The 15829-nt window shown below is 36.4% G+C and overlaps 1 protein-coding gene across 9 annotated transcripts in view; it reads right to left on the bottom strand.

Moving 5' to 3' along the window:
* SREK1 (splicing regulatory glutamic acid and lysine rich protein 1) overlaps positions 1–15159 on the bottom strand; it is a 39740-nt gene extending 24581 nt beyond the window's left edge. For 5 of the 9 annotated variants that reach the window (XM_010367719.2, XM_030927167.1, XM_030927169.1 and 2 more), the window contains exons 1-2: positions 14785–15159; positions 5580–5713 (exon numbers count right to left, since the gene is read on the bottom strand). In XM_010367719.2, the coding sequence (XP_010366021.1) occupies positions 5580–5713; positions 14785–14945 (295 nt within the window). In that variant the 5' untranslated portion in view covers positions 14946–15159. Of the gene's footprint in view, positions 1–75; positions 5338–5579; positions 5714–14784 lie in introns of those variants that run through there. The other 4 variants (XM_010367720.2, XM_010367721.2, XM_030927171.1 and 1 more) reach the window with 2 other exon arrangements.
* Between the last annotated feature and the right edge of the window lie 670 nt (positions 15160–15829).

Here is a 15829-nt window from a genome sequence, read left to right as displayed (position 1 = left end):
AATCTCATTAATGGAATATTATTTTAAAAACTGAATAATGTAGACAATTATTTAACACTTTGAGCTATGGGTCACCTGTACTGGAAACTTAATGTTCATGAACCAAACGATATCAAGCATGGACGCTTTCCCAGGACGGTGTTTTCGCGGTGATCGAAAGTTGTGTTACACATGACAACCGTTCGTGTTGGCTGCATCACTAATAGCACACAGAACATCAGATACAGAAAAGAAGAACATTTTTTAAAGTTTAATCCCCAGAAATGGCAAATAACCAAATTAGTCAAAAAAAAGAAAAAGAAAAAACAAATATGTGCGAATTGAAATTTCTTAATGAGTGCCCCTATCCGGTTACTGAAACTACCTATTTGTGATGCAAACAATTTTGATAACCCTCCAACAGATTCCATTTAATTTCAAATAGAAAACAAAAACTTACTCCATGTTATCAACTTCAATGTAAAACGAAGCCTACATCCATTCAGTTAGTAAGGCATCTCACCAACATCGGAGATGCCTAAAAGAATTCAGTTCCAAAAAATTTGCCTTGGGAAACTACTAAAAATGTTTTAGGAAAAAAAAAAGTTCCCTGGTTTCAGAAAACTTCTTAAAATATTAACTTTTAGAACCAATTTATGTATACTTATCTGAAGGGGGAAGTCAATGCCTTAGAGCTTGCTTAAAAACATTTTAACTGCCTAATAAAAATAGTAACACTAAAATAATCTAATAACATTAACTAGGAAAAAAAATCCCTACAACCTAAAAAAATGAAAAACTTACTCTGAAATAAGTACGATTTGTCATATTCACTTCTGAATTCTAACCAATCACTTCTGATAAGGACTGCAACTTTCCCATTATTTTTCCTTATCCCCTTAGGCATAAAAAAAAAAATTCTTAAACAGTTGACTACATGTGGATATATTTAGAAGAACACTCAGGTGGTAGCTGGTGAAGCATTTCCATTATTAATTCTCCAAAAGTGTTTTAAAAGACAATGTACAAAAGCATGCTAAACTGAAATATAGCATATGCAGTAAATTTTCACAAGCACCATGCCTGGTTTCAGTTGTAAAAATATTTAAAACAACCAGATGTGCAGAGATAAATCCCTAAACAATATTATCTGAATATATCTCTAAACATGGATGGAACTCAAGTCGGAAGTTAAAACTTGATTTAAATAATGGCTATGCCTTATTTATAGGAAGCAAATAAAAATTACATTTTATTAGCTTTAGTAAATGCCTACTATTTTCTAACTTTGCAGCTTCTAAGTTTATCTTACTTTATTAATTTCAAAAACAAAGTTATCTTTATTATTTCAGTATAAATTCTGGAGAACAGATTTCTTAACATGCATCAACAAAAGGCAGGTAGGCCTTATGGAAAACATCAAAAAACAATAATCTGCTTTATATGTATTAGTTATTGATAGTAACACATGTATTTATATATACCCACATATACACTATACTATTTATATTGATTTCACCTGTTTTATCTGTTCTAAATTGGTATTATCTTAAAAGGTTTGTAAAACCTGAACATTCTTGATAAATTGAGGTTTTGAGGCAGAAACTCTGTCTTCACTACCTTAATGTATGCACCTAAAGAAACTAAGAGTTCTTATCTAGTAATGTTCCAAATTTAATATTACTTGTCCATTAACAAGCGAAACTACCTATTGAAGACATTGTAGAAAGACTATACAAACAAAAAGGGTATTCAACACCGGCCAAAAGTTGACTACTTAGTGTTATGAAGTCTTTCACTTTTAGCTTAAATAAAATATCAGTAGGTTGTCAGACTCTCTCACTGCCTTTCACAAGAGTAATAAACTACTATAAATGTATAACTTCACTATAAGCACATTTTTAAACAAATTAACTGTTAATTACCATTCTAATTACTCTAGTTATTCTAATTACCTAAAGGTAATGGTCAAAGTACTTTAAGAAAAAGCTCCATTGCTTAATTTCCAAGACAGAATTCTACCAAATTTACCCTCCAAATAACAGAGTTTATAAAAGTATAAAACAAATAAGCATTTAGCATTTTTCCCAAACTATACTCCTCAAAGTCAACTGAGGAAAACATCTCTCACTGTATTAAAGTAATAGTCCTAATCTCAGAATCCATTTAGAAGCTAAAAACCTCTGAAAAATATTCAACGAAAAATTCGAGCTAACAAAAACCTACATGCAAATAAGTTTCTCAAATATCCATTCCCCACATAGGCAACAAAGTCTTCGTAAGTCAAGGAAATAAGTTCTATAATAAATAACCATTATAAAAATGAAAGGCTCTTCTCCTTTACTCCCAGATTGTTATATTTACTTATTTTCCTTGATGATTCTGTATGCCTAAAATTTCAGGGGGAAGGACAAAAATCAGAAGCTATCAGTTTTTATGAGAGATGTATACTAGGGGGAAAAAAAAACACTGGAAAAATGTTGCGCTGAGATCAGAAAGTGTTCCTGAGATACTTATCAGTGTTTTAATGTTTCAAGAACAAAATGTACCTTATCAGTCCATACACACGAATTAAGACTCACACTGAGCTTCACAACACTGTATCCTAATTTACCACATGAAAATTTGCTTTATCTTAAGGTTGAGCTCTGCTAATCATCTCCCAATATAATTTGCAACATGTTATGAACCCTTAATGAAATACCATTTACAAAGAACTGGGAAAACCAGCTCACAAGTTAAAGTGAAAGAGATTTAACAAAACAAAAACAAAAACGAAAACAAAAAAAGGGACAAAATAAAGAAAAAGAAATGAAATTAAAGTAAAACAATAAAAAACAGAGACAGGGCGTCCATCTTCTGCGGTTCAGACTCCGATCTCATTTCCCCAATGAAGATTTCACTTGACGGCAGGTTTAGTGGCATGGCAAACAATGCCTAACTCAGGCAAGTGTAACAGGTCTGCCTTGGCCAGTCTAGTCATCTAATAATGCACAAATATCACATAGAGAAAACATACAAAACCAAATTAATAGTCAAAATCCATCTACTAGAAAATGTGGACATAAAGTTATGACTGATGATTAGGCTGACACCCTTGTTATGTTTGACCGTTATCTTTTTCTACGTGTTAACATTTATAAAAAGAAATCTGAAATGCACGCAACAACAAAAAGAGGTCATATTTGGACAAGCATAATGAAAGCATATTTTATTTTGAAATGGCATGTTTTATTAACAAAGGCTAAGGCTTAATATGCATGAAACTGTTACATATCAAATGTTACTTTTACAACTTAGGATCTTCTCACATTACTGTCTGCACTAAAAAACAGCAATTCAAAGAAACTGAAAAAGCTTCTTAAAATTTTTTCTATGGTTTTTCTCACTTATGATGCTGTTTGTTCAACATCAAGGAAAGGATGCAGTCAGTGAGGTCAACAGAACACTGCTTGCTTATAGCACCACAGCACATCTCCTCTTACAGTACTCCACTGGAATACTTTCCTTTGGTTATTTCACACTTACTCTGCTATCTTTTTTAATATAATAATGCACTATTTCTTTGCTTGTAGTGCATAATCAGACTTTTAAAAGCTCACTGTGAAATTCTCGAGGTTCCCTAAATTCATCTCTGCTGTATTTAATACAACTAATGAAAAACACATATCTGAATGTTTCACCAATACCAATTGTAGGTTAGTGTTTTAAAATATTTACTTACTTATAAATTGCAATAAAAGTATGCTTAAATTTTTCTGTTCCAAAACGGTAAAACTGTCCAAGTTGTAATATTAAAAATATTAAAAAGGTACATCTGACTGTGCATTTATTCATCTCTATCAAGTAAAATAAACAATAGAAGGGACATCTACATGCCCATAATCTTGAACATGTATAACAAAATACAGTAGGGCTTCTCAGACATATGAAAGATTCTATGGGAATATAGCAGTTTCCAATCAAGCAACACTGATAAAATTATTCCTTCCAATTAAGTAATAAGCTAACATAATAAAAGATCCTGTGTTATTGGTGGCATTAATTTTCTGATATAATTAATATTCCACTTTAATAAACCTTTTACCTGATTTCTTTTTTCCCAGGCAGTTTCTCAGTATGAAATTTCACTACAAAGTTTGTAGAACAAAACCATTAACCAGCTCCTTTCCCACCTCACCAATCTGGGGCTCACGGTAGCCTTACAGATCAGCAGATAAAGATATATTTGGCCAATAATGAACTTTAATCCATTTTTATCTTCCCTACCCACTCTAACCCCCAAGCATGGGAAAGACACTTCCAAGTTTATCTGAAAAATACTGAGAATGTCCTATTCTGGGACTTCAAAAATGCCAGCCTGGTACTCACTGTATTACATATATAATAATGATCTCATAGTAACAATTAAGGTAAATTACCTTAAGAGTGTACTTGAAAGTATAAACTACAAATATTTTTCTTATAAATATCACTTAACCCCAATTTGCCAAAATGTGTACACTGTTTTCATTTGTAATAGTATTAATGTTTTTGTAATGTTTTTGACGTCCCAGAACAGGCATTCTGAAATAAGCATAAAACCTTGAAAGTGCAGCAAACTGCTTATTATCTCTTATTTTAATGGTAGCCTGGCCACTAAAAGAGGTTTTAAAAATTACATATGAAAGCCCATCAAACTGTTTCCCATAAACTTTTAGGTTTAAAACAGTTTCAGTTACAATCATCCACCAGAGAAAATCTACTTAAAGACATTTTAAATAATAATAACCCAATTCTAAAATACTGTACACATGCTAGTCAGTGCTCTGAATAAAAGTTTATTACACACCAGAAGTGTCAAAATTCAGCACAGTCTATTATACGTGAGTGGCTCTGTAAATAGAAGTTACTAAAAAATATTAGTAATAATTAGTTCTTAAAGCAGTTTAGGTCATAAAATTTAATGGATTAAGGCCTTTGTTCCTATCTTCAAGAACTATTTCCTTTATGGAGGCTTTGGAAAATTGCTTTCCTTTTTTTCCAACACTCCTCCTGCCCCTTTCTGGGGCCAATAAAAGAAAAAATTAAATTCCAGTTGCAAAGCAAACAATTACACTGAATATAAAATAATGATCTCATAGTAACAATTAAGGTAAATTACCTTAAGAGTGTACTTGAAAGTATAAATTACAAATATTTTTCTTATAAATATCACTTAACCCCAATTTGCCAAAATGTGTACATTGTTTTCATTTGTAACAGTATTAATATTGAACACACAGGGTATATGCTTAATTACACATTTAAAATAATTTCCCATATCAATTTTTTTTAATTTCAGAAAGTTTTCTTTGCAATCTGCAAATTGACTACAGAAAGCCAAAGCAAACCAGAAGCCAATTTATGAATGTTAAATTGTAAAATCTCAAATGTACATAAGTCATAAATTAACCATTTTAATATTACTATTAGGTAAAAATGTTTACCTTCTCCAAATTTCATTCTTACTTTCATACACATACCAAGAGTATTGTCTACTTGCCAATCTCTAGGAAAGCTAAAGGCAATTAACAGACAGGACAGAAATTAAAATAAGAGGAAAAAAGTGAGATACCAACCTTCTGCACAAGGAACAACTATCAGAGCTCTGTCAATAAAAACCGTGTTAGTTAGATGCTGGGCCACGCCAACACTTGATGGATCACGAAACTTAACATAACATACTTTGGAGGAAAAAGCAAGAGGTGCGTTGCTGCAAGATAAAAAGAAAAACAATTGAACTAATAAACATTTGCTTGGTTTTATCATTTTCACTTAAAATTTCTTTCTTTCTTTTTTTTTTTTTTTTTTTTTTTTTTTTTTTTTTGAGACGGAGTCTCGCTCTGTCACCAGGCTGGAGTGCTGTGGCCGGATCTCAGCTCACTGCAAGCTCCGCCTCCCGGGTTCACGCTATTCTCCTGCCTCAGCCTCCTGGGTAGCTGGGACTACAGGCGCCGCCACCTCGCCCGGCTAGTTTTTTGTAGTTTTTAGTAGAGACGGGGTTTCACCGTGTTAGCCAGGATGGTCTCGATCTCCTGACCTCGTGATCCGCCCGTCTCGGCCTCCCAAAGTGTTGGGATTACAGGCTTGAGCCACCGCGCCCGGCCTAAAATTTCTTTCTTAATCTTTACATAATCTTACGAAATTAAGACTTTAAAACTTTTTGTTGTTAAGGATCATTAGCACATAAAATAGTGAAACTTAGTCATTTAATGGTGATTTGCCTACCGAGACAGAAGGCAATCGACGCAGGCCTATTGCGTTACTTGTAAAACTTGGAACTCTAATTAATCAATCCTTAATCCGAGTGAAATGTAAAAAAAGGTAATTTAACCCAAAAATTAACTCAAAAAGTGTATCATATGTAAGCAAAAATCCCTTTATAAAAGCTCCAATCCTCAAGATTTCAAATTTTATCGTATTCCAACTCTTCTTAAATGTGTTTCCCAAGCATTTAGATCACTAAAAAACTTCACAACAGTCTTAGAAACAATCAGGTAATATGGAATTTAAATTAAGGTCTTTTGCATACACCAGAGCTGGACAGTGATATGGTTTTCCAGACAAAAGATTTTACAAACAAAATCTTACATATTTTATAGGCAAAACAGCATAGACTCTAACTGGTCCTACTTGATTCAGTTCAATCCAGGCAGGCCTATAGTAAAAATGAACCAGACATAGCACAAATGAAAGGAACTTTTCCTAAAATGAATACATCCTGTTAAGATTCGAAAATACACTATCCTCATGGATTATCATTTTGTCAGCCTATCCATAATTACTTTTCATTAAAATCTGTAACTGTTTAGCAGGACGAAACTAAGTACATATGTAAACTGTAACATAGATTTTATGCTAAAATCTATTTGAAATATTTAAGATTTTTCACACTAAAAAAAGAGATCACTTGAAAAATACATGACTTAATAGTCAGTTACTTTTGTTTACAAAACAGGAAAGAAAATCGACTACAATTCCGGAACTAGTAAATGGCAAAGTTAACATCTAACATCTAATCATCTAATTCCAAACTTCATGCAACTGTAATCATTCAACTAACCAAGAATCTTTAAACCATTCTGATATATTGTTAAATTAGCAATTCCACAAACAGTCATTTTTAAAATCCAAAAATCCAGATTTCTTTGTAATTCTTCACGTTCAGGAACAAATCCATCTTTAAACAATGTAAAATAACCACATTAATAATGGTTAAATTTATATACTTATGCTATTAACCAAACAATGTGATAACAAAATGTATCTGCATTTAGAACTTAAAACTATTAACATTATTAACACAATTAGTAAGGCCAAAGTTGAAAATAAAAGATGTACCTCTTAGCATCCAACTCACTTCTGCCTAAGGGCATCCAATTCAGGATTCACATCGGCCCTCACCAAAAATCCCTCTTTACCCAACCCAACACCTAAGACAAAGCAATTTGTGTACTGACACTGAGGTAATCATATCCACATCCAGACTTAACTCACCACCTTTACATGACCAAATCGCCAATTCAGGCCTCTTGTGAGCTCTAGACTCCCACTCCCACGTCCAAGTGCCTGCTGGAATATTACACCTTGATGGTCACTAAATAAGTCCAAAATACATTCATCAACCTCCTTCCTTACCAGTCTTGCCCTCTGTCCCCTATATTCCATATCTCAGTAAAAGATACCATCATATTACCCAAGTCTGAAACCTAGGAGTCACTAGAGTGACCGTCCTAAGCCCTGCCCACCAACTATTTCCAAAGCTCTTTCCAGGTACACAATAAAATTTCATTTTTCTGTTCCGTTAAGTTAGGTGTGGCCATGTAACCTGCTTTGGTCAGTTAAATATGAGCAGAACCAACATGTGTCACTATTCTGAAGAAGCTTTGAGAACCACTGTTTGGCTCTTTTCCTCTGCCACAATGACTGGCAACATTCAAGATGGTTGGGACTCATCAACTTCATCCCAGAATGAATAACCACAATGAATAAAGTTCCCACCCCCATGATTTTAGTCTTAAAAATAGTATTTTGTCAGCCAGGCAGGGTGGCTCATGCCTGTAATCCTAGCACTATGGGAGGCAGAGGCAGGCAGATCACCCGATGTCAGGAGTTCGAGACCAGCCCGGCCAACATGATGAAACCCCGTCTCTACTGCAAATACAAAACTTAGCTGGCTGTGGTGGCACACTCCTGCAATCCCAGCTACTTAGGAGGCTGAGGCACAAGAATCGCTTGAACCCGGGAGACAGAGGTTGCAGTGAGCTGAGATCATACCACACTGCACTCCAGCCTGGGCAAGAGAGTGAGACTGTGTCTCAAAAAAGAAAAAAAAAATTGTCAAACTACAAAGATTTGAAGTTATTTCCAAAACTCTACTTATTCTAACTGAAAAATTATCCTTGACCTTTCTGTACTCCTCATCCAATTGGTCAATAAATCCTGCTTAGAGTACCTTCTAAATATTTGTCACATTGATTTTTTCATCATTCTCATTACCAATGCCTTAATTCAGACCCTCATCATTTCTCATGTGGATTACTAAACAGCTCTTAACAAATCACACAGCACCCAACCTCAAATCCTTACTAATGGTCTTCCACAAAAACTCCCACAGTGATCTTTCTAAACACTAAATTTCACTGTGTCACTCCACATATTAAATTTCCTTAAAGTACTATTCTGTTCTTGCCTCACCATGTAAACGATGATAACCAAAAATTATACCTGTGGTTCCAACAACACATCAAAAACGTTAAGGGTCTTCATATATGCTGTTCCATTTGGTTATGGTATCCTAACTCCCATTTTGAATGCTAATTCCACTTTTCTTCAAGGCTCAAATTTCCAAGTCTTCTGGTAAACCATCTTAAGATACCACAATCATTAGGTACAGCCTCCTACATGTGCTACCAAGACATTCTATATTGTTTCAGCACAGGCCTTAGCATGGTTTCCTTATGTGAAACCCTCAACAGATCCTGTAAGCTTCTCTAGCCACAAGTGATTAGTCACCAGTCTCAAGGGCCCATTTCCCTGGCTGACCAGCAACCTATAATTTGGGAAGTCAGGCTCAACCAAATGAGCTAGATCAATCAATCAGGTTCTCTCTATTGGGCTGGAAGGTGACTTACAGTAAGCTGTAAGCCAAATGATGAGTACAGAATAGGTATGCAAAGAAATAGAGTAGACAGAAACAAACTGAATTAATAAACACTGGAGAGAAAGAAGCAGATAGTCATCTTGATTGCTGATACTCTTTCAGTTCCCAGTCATAATTCCCATGAGGCCTGGCTGTACTACAATCTTTATTTTTCAATGTAGTGAAATCTTTCTTTTTAATAATAATGTCTCTTCTTGATCTACCTTGGGTAACACTGTTTCTGTCCTTTGTAACCGAAAACAGTCTATGATTACAATAACCTACTTAAAGCCCTAGCAATTCCAACAGGAATAACTCTTTTGCCTCTGAAACCTTCAAGAGCCTGACAGTCATCACTGAAGCAACAATTACTAAATTGACCAATCCTTTGGTGAAGGAATGTAAACGTAAGTAAGAACTACTGAAAACTAGAACCACATTTCCAAATACCCCTAGTTGAAATCTACTTCATTTCAAATTTAAAACATCCACAGAAATATGCACTCTGAGTCTGGATTGTAATGTAACTATATGTGAAGATACGCCACCAACATTTCACAAGCCTGGGAACTGGTTAAAAAAATGTTGGTCTGTTCTGAATAGCATTATCATGGAAGTATGGACACTAGGTATGGCTATGCACTCTGAGTCTGGATTGTAATGTAACTATATGTGAAGATACGCCACCAACATTTCACAAGCCTGGGAACTGGTTAAAAAAATGTTGGTCTGTTCTAAATAGCATTATCATGGAAGTATGGACACTAGGTATGGCTACCCCACTAATTTAAGCAATTTTTTTTTTTTTTTTTTTTTTTTTTTGAGACAGAGTCTCACACTACCGCCCTAGCTGGAGTGCAATGGCGGGACCTTGGCTCACTGCAATCTCCGCCTTCCACGTTCATGCGATTCTCCTGCTGCCTCCCAAGTAGCTGGGATTACAGGTGCACATCACCACACCCAGCTAATTTTTTGTATTTTTAGTAGAAACGAGATTTCACTATGTTGGCAAGACTGGTCTTGAACTCCTGACCTTGTGATCCGCCTGCCTCGGCTTCCCAAAGTGCTGGGATTACAGGCGTGGACCACTGCACCCGGCCAATTTTCTTAATTTTCATTTCCAATTACCTTCCTTAAAATAGAATAAAGATCAACTTACATTTACTTTATAAAAATACAAATATTTGGAATTTTCAGGAAAGGTCACACTATTTTATTTTGACCATTATAAACTAAAATTATTAGAGTGGCAAGCCAACATACAGACAGCTCATCAAACAAATGTGTACTTGCTTGTGCCCAGGAATTCAAGACCAGCCTGGGCAACAGAGGAAGACCTTGGGGGAAAAAACAAATAAAAGGGGGTGACATATTCCATTTGGTCTAAACGTATCCATCTATAGAAACTAGCAGGCCAGGCACAGAGGCTCACATCTGTCGTCCCAGCACTTTAGGAGGCCAAAGCAGGCAGACTCTTTAAGCCCAGGAGTTTGACTCCAGCCTGCGTAACATGGTGAAATCCTGTCTCTACTTACTAAATAAATAAATTAAATAAATAAAATTTTAAAAATAAATTTTAAAAAAGAAAGTAGCAGTACCCAAATTTAGCAGGTTTTAGTTTGATCTCATTCGTTGACTTAAGTTTTGGTTTTTTAAAATACAAAATCTTACCAATTTTTCAAAAAAAATTAAAACTTCTCACTGGGTAGTAAACGCAGAAACCAAAAAACCAACTTTTTGGGCATCAATTAAATTTCTTGGCCCTAATGGGTTATTTTGTCTTTTATTAAACATAATAATAGCACTATACAATATTTTTAAAGCCAGTGAGGTAATAATATGTCCAATATTTTATCAGTACATTAATATATACATCCTTTAGAGGACAGAGGACCTACCAAAAAAGATACGCCAAAACATAAGCAAAGCATACAGTATCATGTACAAAAATATTAGTTGGTGCATTATTTATAACAGGGTTTCTCCACTGGGCTTCAGTGGCCCTATGGATTAGCACAATTCCTCCTGTTTAAGACTACTTATGCATTGCTAACATTTACCCACTAAACGCCTACAGGCCCTCCAATCATTGTTGACAATCAAAAATACACACCTCCCAATGTTTCTAGCTAAAATCCACTAATTTGAAATACCAAAAAAAGCAATCAAAATATCCAACAATAGAATTTCAAAAACACACAATACACTCAGAAATTACTAATCTCTAAATATTATTACTATAAATAAAACAACAATATGGAAAATGCTTATGACAAATTAAGTGAAAAAAGTTGAAAATCACAGTGTATGATTCCTTTGATTACACTATACTACATATGTTACATAATGATAGCACTATACAATTATTTTTAAAACCAATGAGGTAATATGTCCAATATTTATTAATGCATGTGAAAAGGACTGCAGGGAAATACATGGAAATGGAAAGAAGCTTTGATAGAGTGGTGGGATCACAAGTGCTGTTTCCTTTTCTCTATTTTCTATAAAGTGGTTTTAGTGGGTTTTTTTTTAAACTAAATAAACTTAAATAAGTAGTTGACAGATTTTTCCACTCTTTCTTAGAACTTCTGAAGACCAGAGAAGTGAAGGAAATCAAGCAAAAAAAATCAACACAGGAAAAATACCTAGTGTAACAAATCAGGATAGGCTTACCCTTCAGGGTTTAGTTACCTGAAGGGGGTCACGGGGAACTTACAGGGTGCAGATAATCCTGTGCTGGTTATACAGGTATAGGCCTACTTTGTAAAGAATCACCGATCTGCGCTTACCATCTGTGCACTTCTCTGTAGGTACATTAAACCTCAATGAAAAATTTACCGAAAAAACAACAAGGATTTCTTACTTGTGTAAGAAAGTTTTCACAAGCTGTGAGATTGATTTATCGTGCAAAAAGTTAATAGTAACTCTACATATTTATCAACTGGCAGCACAAAAAAAGGATGACAAATTGCAAATAAAAATTAATGCTTACAGTGAATGTTCACAATTCCCTAACCTTAAAAAATTCTTAATGTTTAAAATACAAAGATGAAACTCAACCACTGCATCATGCCAAAAGAATTAAGTTTAAAATCTGAATTTTCATATTAGCAACTTAAGCCATTTTTTTTTAAGAGATAGGGATCTCAATATGTTACTCAGGTTGGAATCAAACCGTGGGCTCAAGCTATTCATTCACCCACCACAGCCTCCTGAGTAGCTGGGTGCACACCACCACACCTGGCTCAATCATAAAATTTTAATGAGAAACTATTTTCACGTTCTATTACTGTATTTCCAATATACTTGGAAATATATATATATGGAAATAAATACACGAATATATTTCCAAATTTAAAACGATTAAGTTTCTACTCGGTTCTAAAGATGTCATAAAATAATTTATGTGACACTGTAAAACAATATATTTTCAATACAACTACTACTATTGCAATTTTTATCCATTTCGGTCCAAATCTGCAAACACGTCTTCTAATAAAAGGACCAGGCAATGACAACTTCATTACGAAGCAGAAAACCTGTGAATAAAGCATGTTAATATTGCTTTAAAACATGAATGAGGGATCTAGTATTGCACTTAGGGAAAAACTAGTTAAGGATTTTGCCTGGCCTATATATGTTACATGTATGCAATAATTTTGCTTTACGTGTTACAGTTTGTGACACACACTACCGTAATCTTCCATATGTTTAAGTACTTTTTATTCTCTTTGACTTTTAAACTCCAAGTAATAACACCTGATTTCAAAAAAGTAGTCCATTACTGTCAGTTAATAACTGCTAATGTGTTGTCACCCAAACCCAGGTTTCAACCAAATAAATGTTATGTTGATAATGAAGAACATTCTGCAATATATTTCTTCTAACTATGAGATACCTTATTACCACAGCCTTGAAAGCAAGATTTACAAAGGTTCATGTACAAAATATTTTACTGATTGATTCCAATGCCTGCAGGATACGGCACTCACCCCAAACAATTCTCAATTATTAAGAAATGTTCTGAGAGCTTAAATTGAGATGGCTGAAAGCATTTCCACAAGTTAATTAAAGCAATAATGCCATGGTTAATCAATCAAAATGTATGTGCGTGCACTTATGCAGTATTCTCTTCAGAAATGTATTACCTGAATCTCGTCATGAAGAAATATAAAGAGATATATATATGCACATATCTCTACATATCTCATCTATATAAACTCAGATTATGGGTCATTTTACAAGACAAAATGAACTACAAAACAAAATGTCAATGTCACGACTTTAAAATCTTTTAAAAGGTGACGGGACTGTACTAGATTAAAGGAGATAACTATTAATACATGGATTACTTGGCATATTCAAGGGAGACAGTATATCTAATTATATACTACATCAAAAACAGACAAAAAAGCATTATTAGAATAACTGGGGAAATTTTAATAATCAACTGTGGCCAAAAAAAGACAAAATGCTCGTGAAGGGAACATGGATGTTCAATGTATTACTCTTTCAACTTTTCTGTATGCATGAAATATTCCAAAACAAAAAGCAGACAAGAAAAACTTAAAAAGTAAATCTTAAACAACCACACAACTTTTACATAGCTATGCAGCAACACTGTTATAACCTAAGATAGAAAACTAAAGAAAAACAGGTCTAAATGCATCACTAAGAAATAAATCACTTTCTTTTTTAAAGAAAGAAATCTTGGGTAACAATTACCCCTTCCCTCAAAGGATTTTGATATAGTGAACAAAAAACAGAGGATCTTAATACTGTAAGATCTACTATTAAAAAAAAAAAATGTTTCTGTGTGCAAGAATGTGAACAACGTGCAAACCCCTTGCGAGTTTTCTAAATAGGTAACATCTTACGAGGGAAATTTTACCATTCCAAAATACACCATCTGGGAAGTGGCCGCGAGCCGTGAATGCCAGCCAAGATCTGGATTTTAAATGTATACGGCAGGGATAACCCTGCACCGACTGACACTTTTTCTGAAAGCTCTGGGACAGTGTGACCTTTCAGGAGGAAAATTTAATCTGTTGCCAAAACGGCGAACAGACATGATTTTTGGGAACATGGATGCGCTCGGTTAGATAAACCAAGATGCTAAGTTTTGTGTGACCGTCCTGGGAAACAAATACAGCCCCAGTTCCATCTTGTCATCAGCAGCAGGCTTTCTCGTCAGCAAAACGGCCTGACACCAAGGCCTTAAAAACTGGACAGTGGCTCAGGCGCGGTCTCCGCGATTTTCAGAGTGCAAAAACGCGATGAGGCGTTTGCCATGAGGGCTGTTCCGGGCCCACCTGCGGCCATCTTAAGTTCGGGGGGAAATAAGGAGTAGGGGGCACGGAATGCGAAGACCCATGAGCTAACACAAGTCCCGGAGGCATGGAAAGGGCAACCATTCTAAATCCTTGGTAAGGGCTCCATGCACTAGTTAACCCCCCAAATCCGACTAATAAGGAGAGCCGGACGGCGGAACCCGGTGCCGTAATCAAATATGGGCACCAAGGTAAACCCGGGCGATCACGTGACACGCACCGCGCGCCCGCGTCCGCGCTCTCCCCCACTCCTCGGCTCCGGAGGTCTCTATGGCGCCCGCGCCCCTCCCCCAGCCGAGCTCCAGCACTTACTCCGGGGGGTAGAGCCGCAGCTCCTCGATTTCTCCTAGGAAGGAAAAAAGCGTCCGCATCTGCTCACTGGTCACCGCCGACGACAGATTCGTCACCTGAATCACCGACGTGGGGGTGAGGCCGAAGCCTAAGCCCAAACCGAAGCCGCCGCCGCTGTTCATCCCGACCCTGCTGCCGCTGCCTTCCCGCTCCCCAACGTCTACGACGCGTCAGCGACGGAACCGGGAAAGCGGAGAACGCGCGGCCGCGAGCGCGCTCCCGCTGGCGAATTCACAGCGCCGGGCAGATCTAGCCGCCCATTTCACAACTCCCCTGCTCCCGGGGCTGCGCACGCCAGCCGGAAGCGTCGCCCCGGCAACCCGGCGGGTCTCGCGCGGCTGGGGCCCCCTGTTCCCGGGTGCCTGGGGCTGTTGCTGCTACTGGTTTCACCGCGAGTATTTTTTTTTATCGGTGTTTTTGTTTTCCCCAGAGGTCGATGCGAATCTTGTGCTCCTGTCTACCCGGTTCCTTCCGGTCTCGGACTGGGAAACCAAGCGGCCTGTCCTGCTGGTGCGGGACTGTAAAGGAGGAATGACTCTTCGGTAACACAGAAAAACACTTGACCAAACTATAGGGCATCCTTATCACATACAGGCAGCACCCCAACTCCAACTATTTAAAAAAATTGGCAAGCGTCCTAATTGTGAAAAAAACAAAATTTTACAAAATGTGTAGGTTCAGGTTGAATTAAGGAAAGAGCCAGTAAGATGAAGGCTGCGCACGGGTTGTTTATAACCTGTATTTATTCCCTCTTTCCACAGGTATTGATGTTTATTGAGTGCTGTGTCCCAGGCACTATGAGGCAAGGGCACGTAACAAACAGTTACAGACAGTTCACATAGAACTCGCAACCTAATGAGAGACAACAGTAGTGAGTCCAGGGCAGCTGCTCCCAAAATGCCCTCCGCAGATCCCTAAGGGTACCGAGACCTTTTCAGTGGGTTGGCAAGGTCAAAACGATTTTCATCATAATATTAAGAGTTTGTTGACCTTTTTCACTTTGTTG

Source organism: Rhinopithecus roxellana, chromosome 3 (genome assembly GCF_007565055.1).
Source record: "Rhinopithecus roxellana isolate Shanxi Qingling chromosome 3, ASM756505v1, whole genome shotgun sequence".
In the NCBI taxonomy this organism is placed as follows: Eukaryota; Metazoa; Chordata; class Mammalia; order Primates; family Cercopithecidae; genus Rhinopithecus; species Rhinopithecus roxellana.
This window is presented reverse-complemented; position numbering and strand designations above follow the sequence as displayed.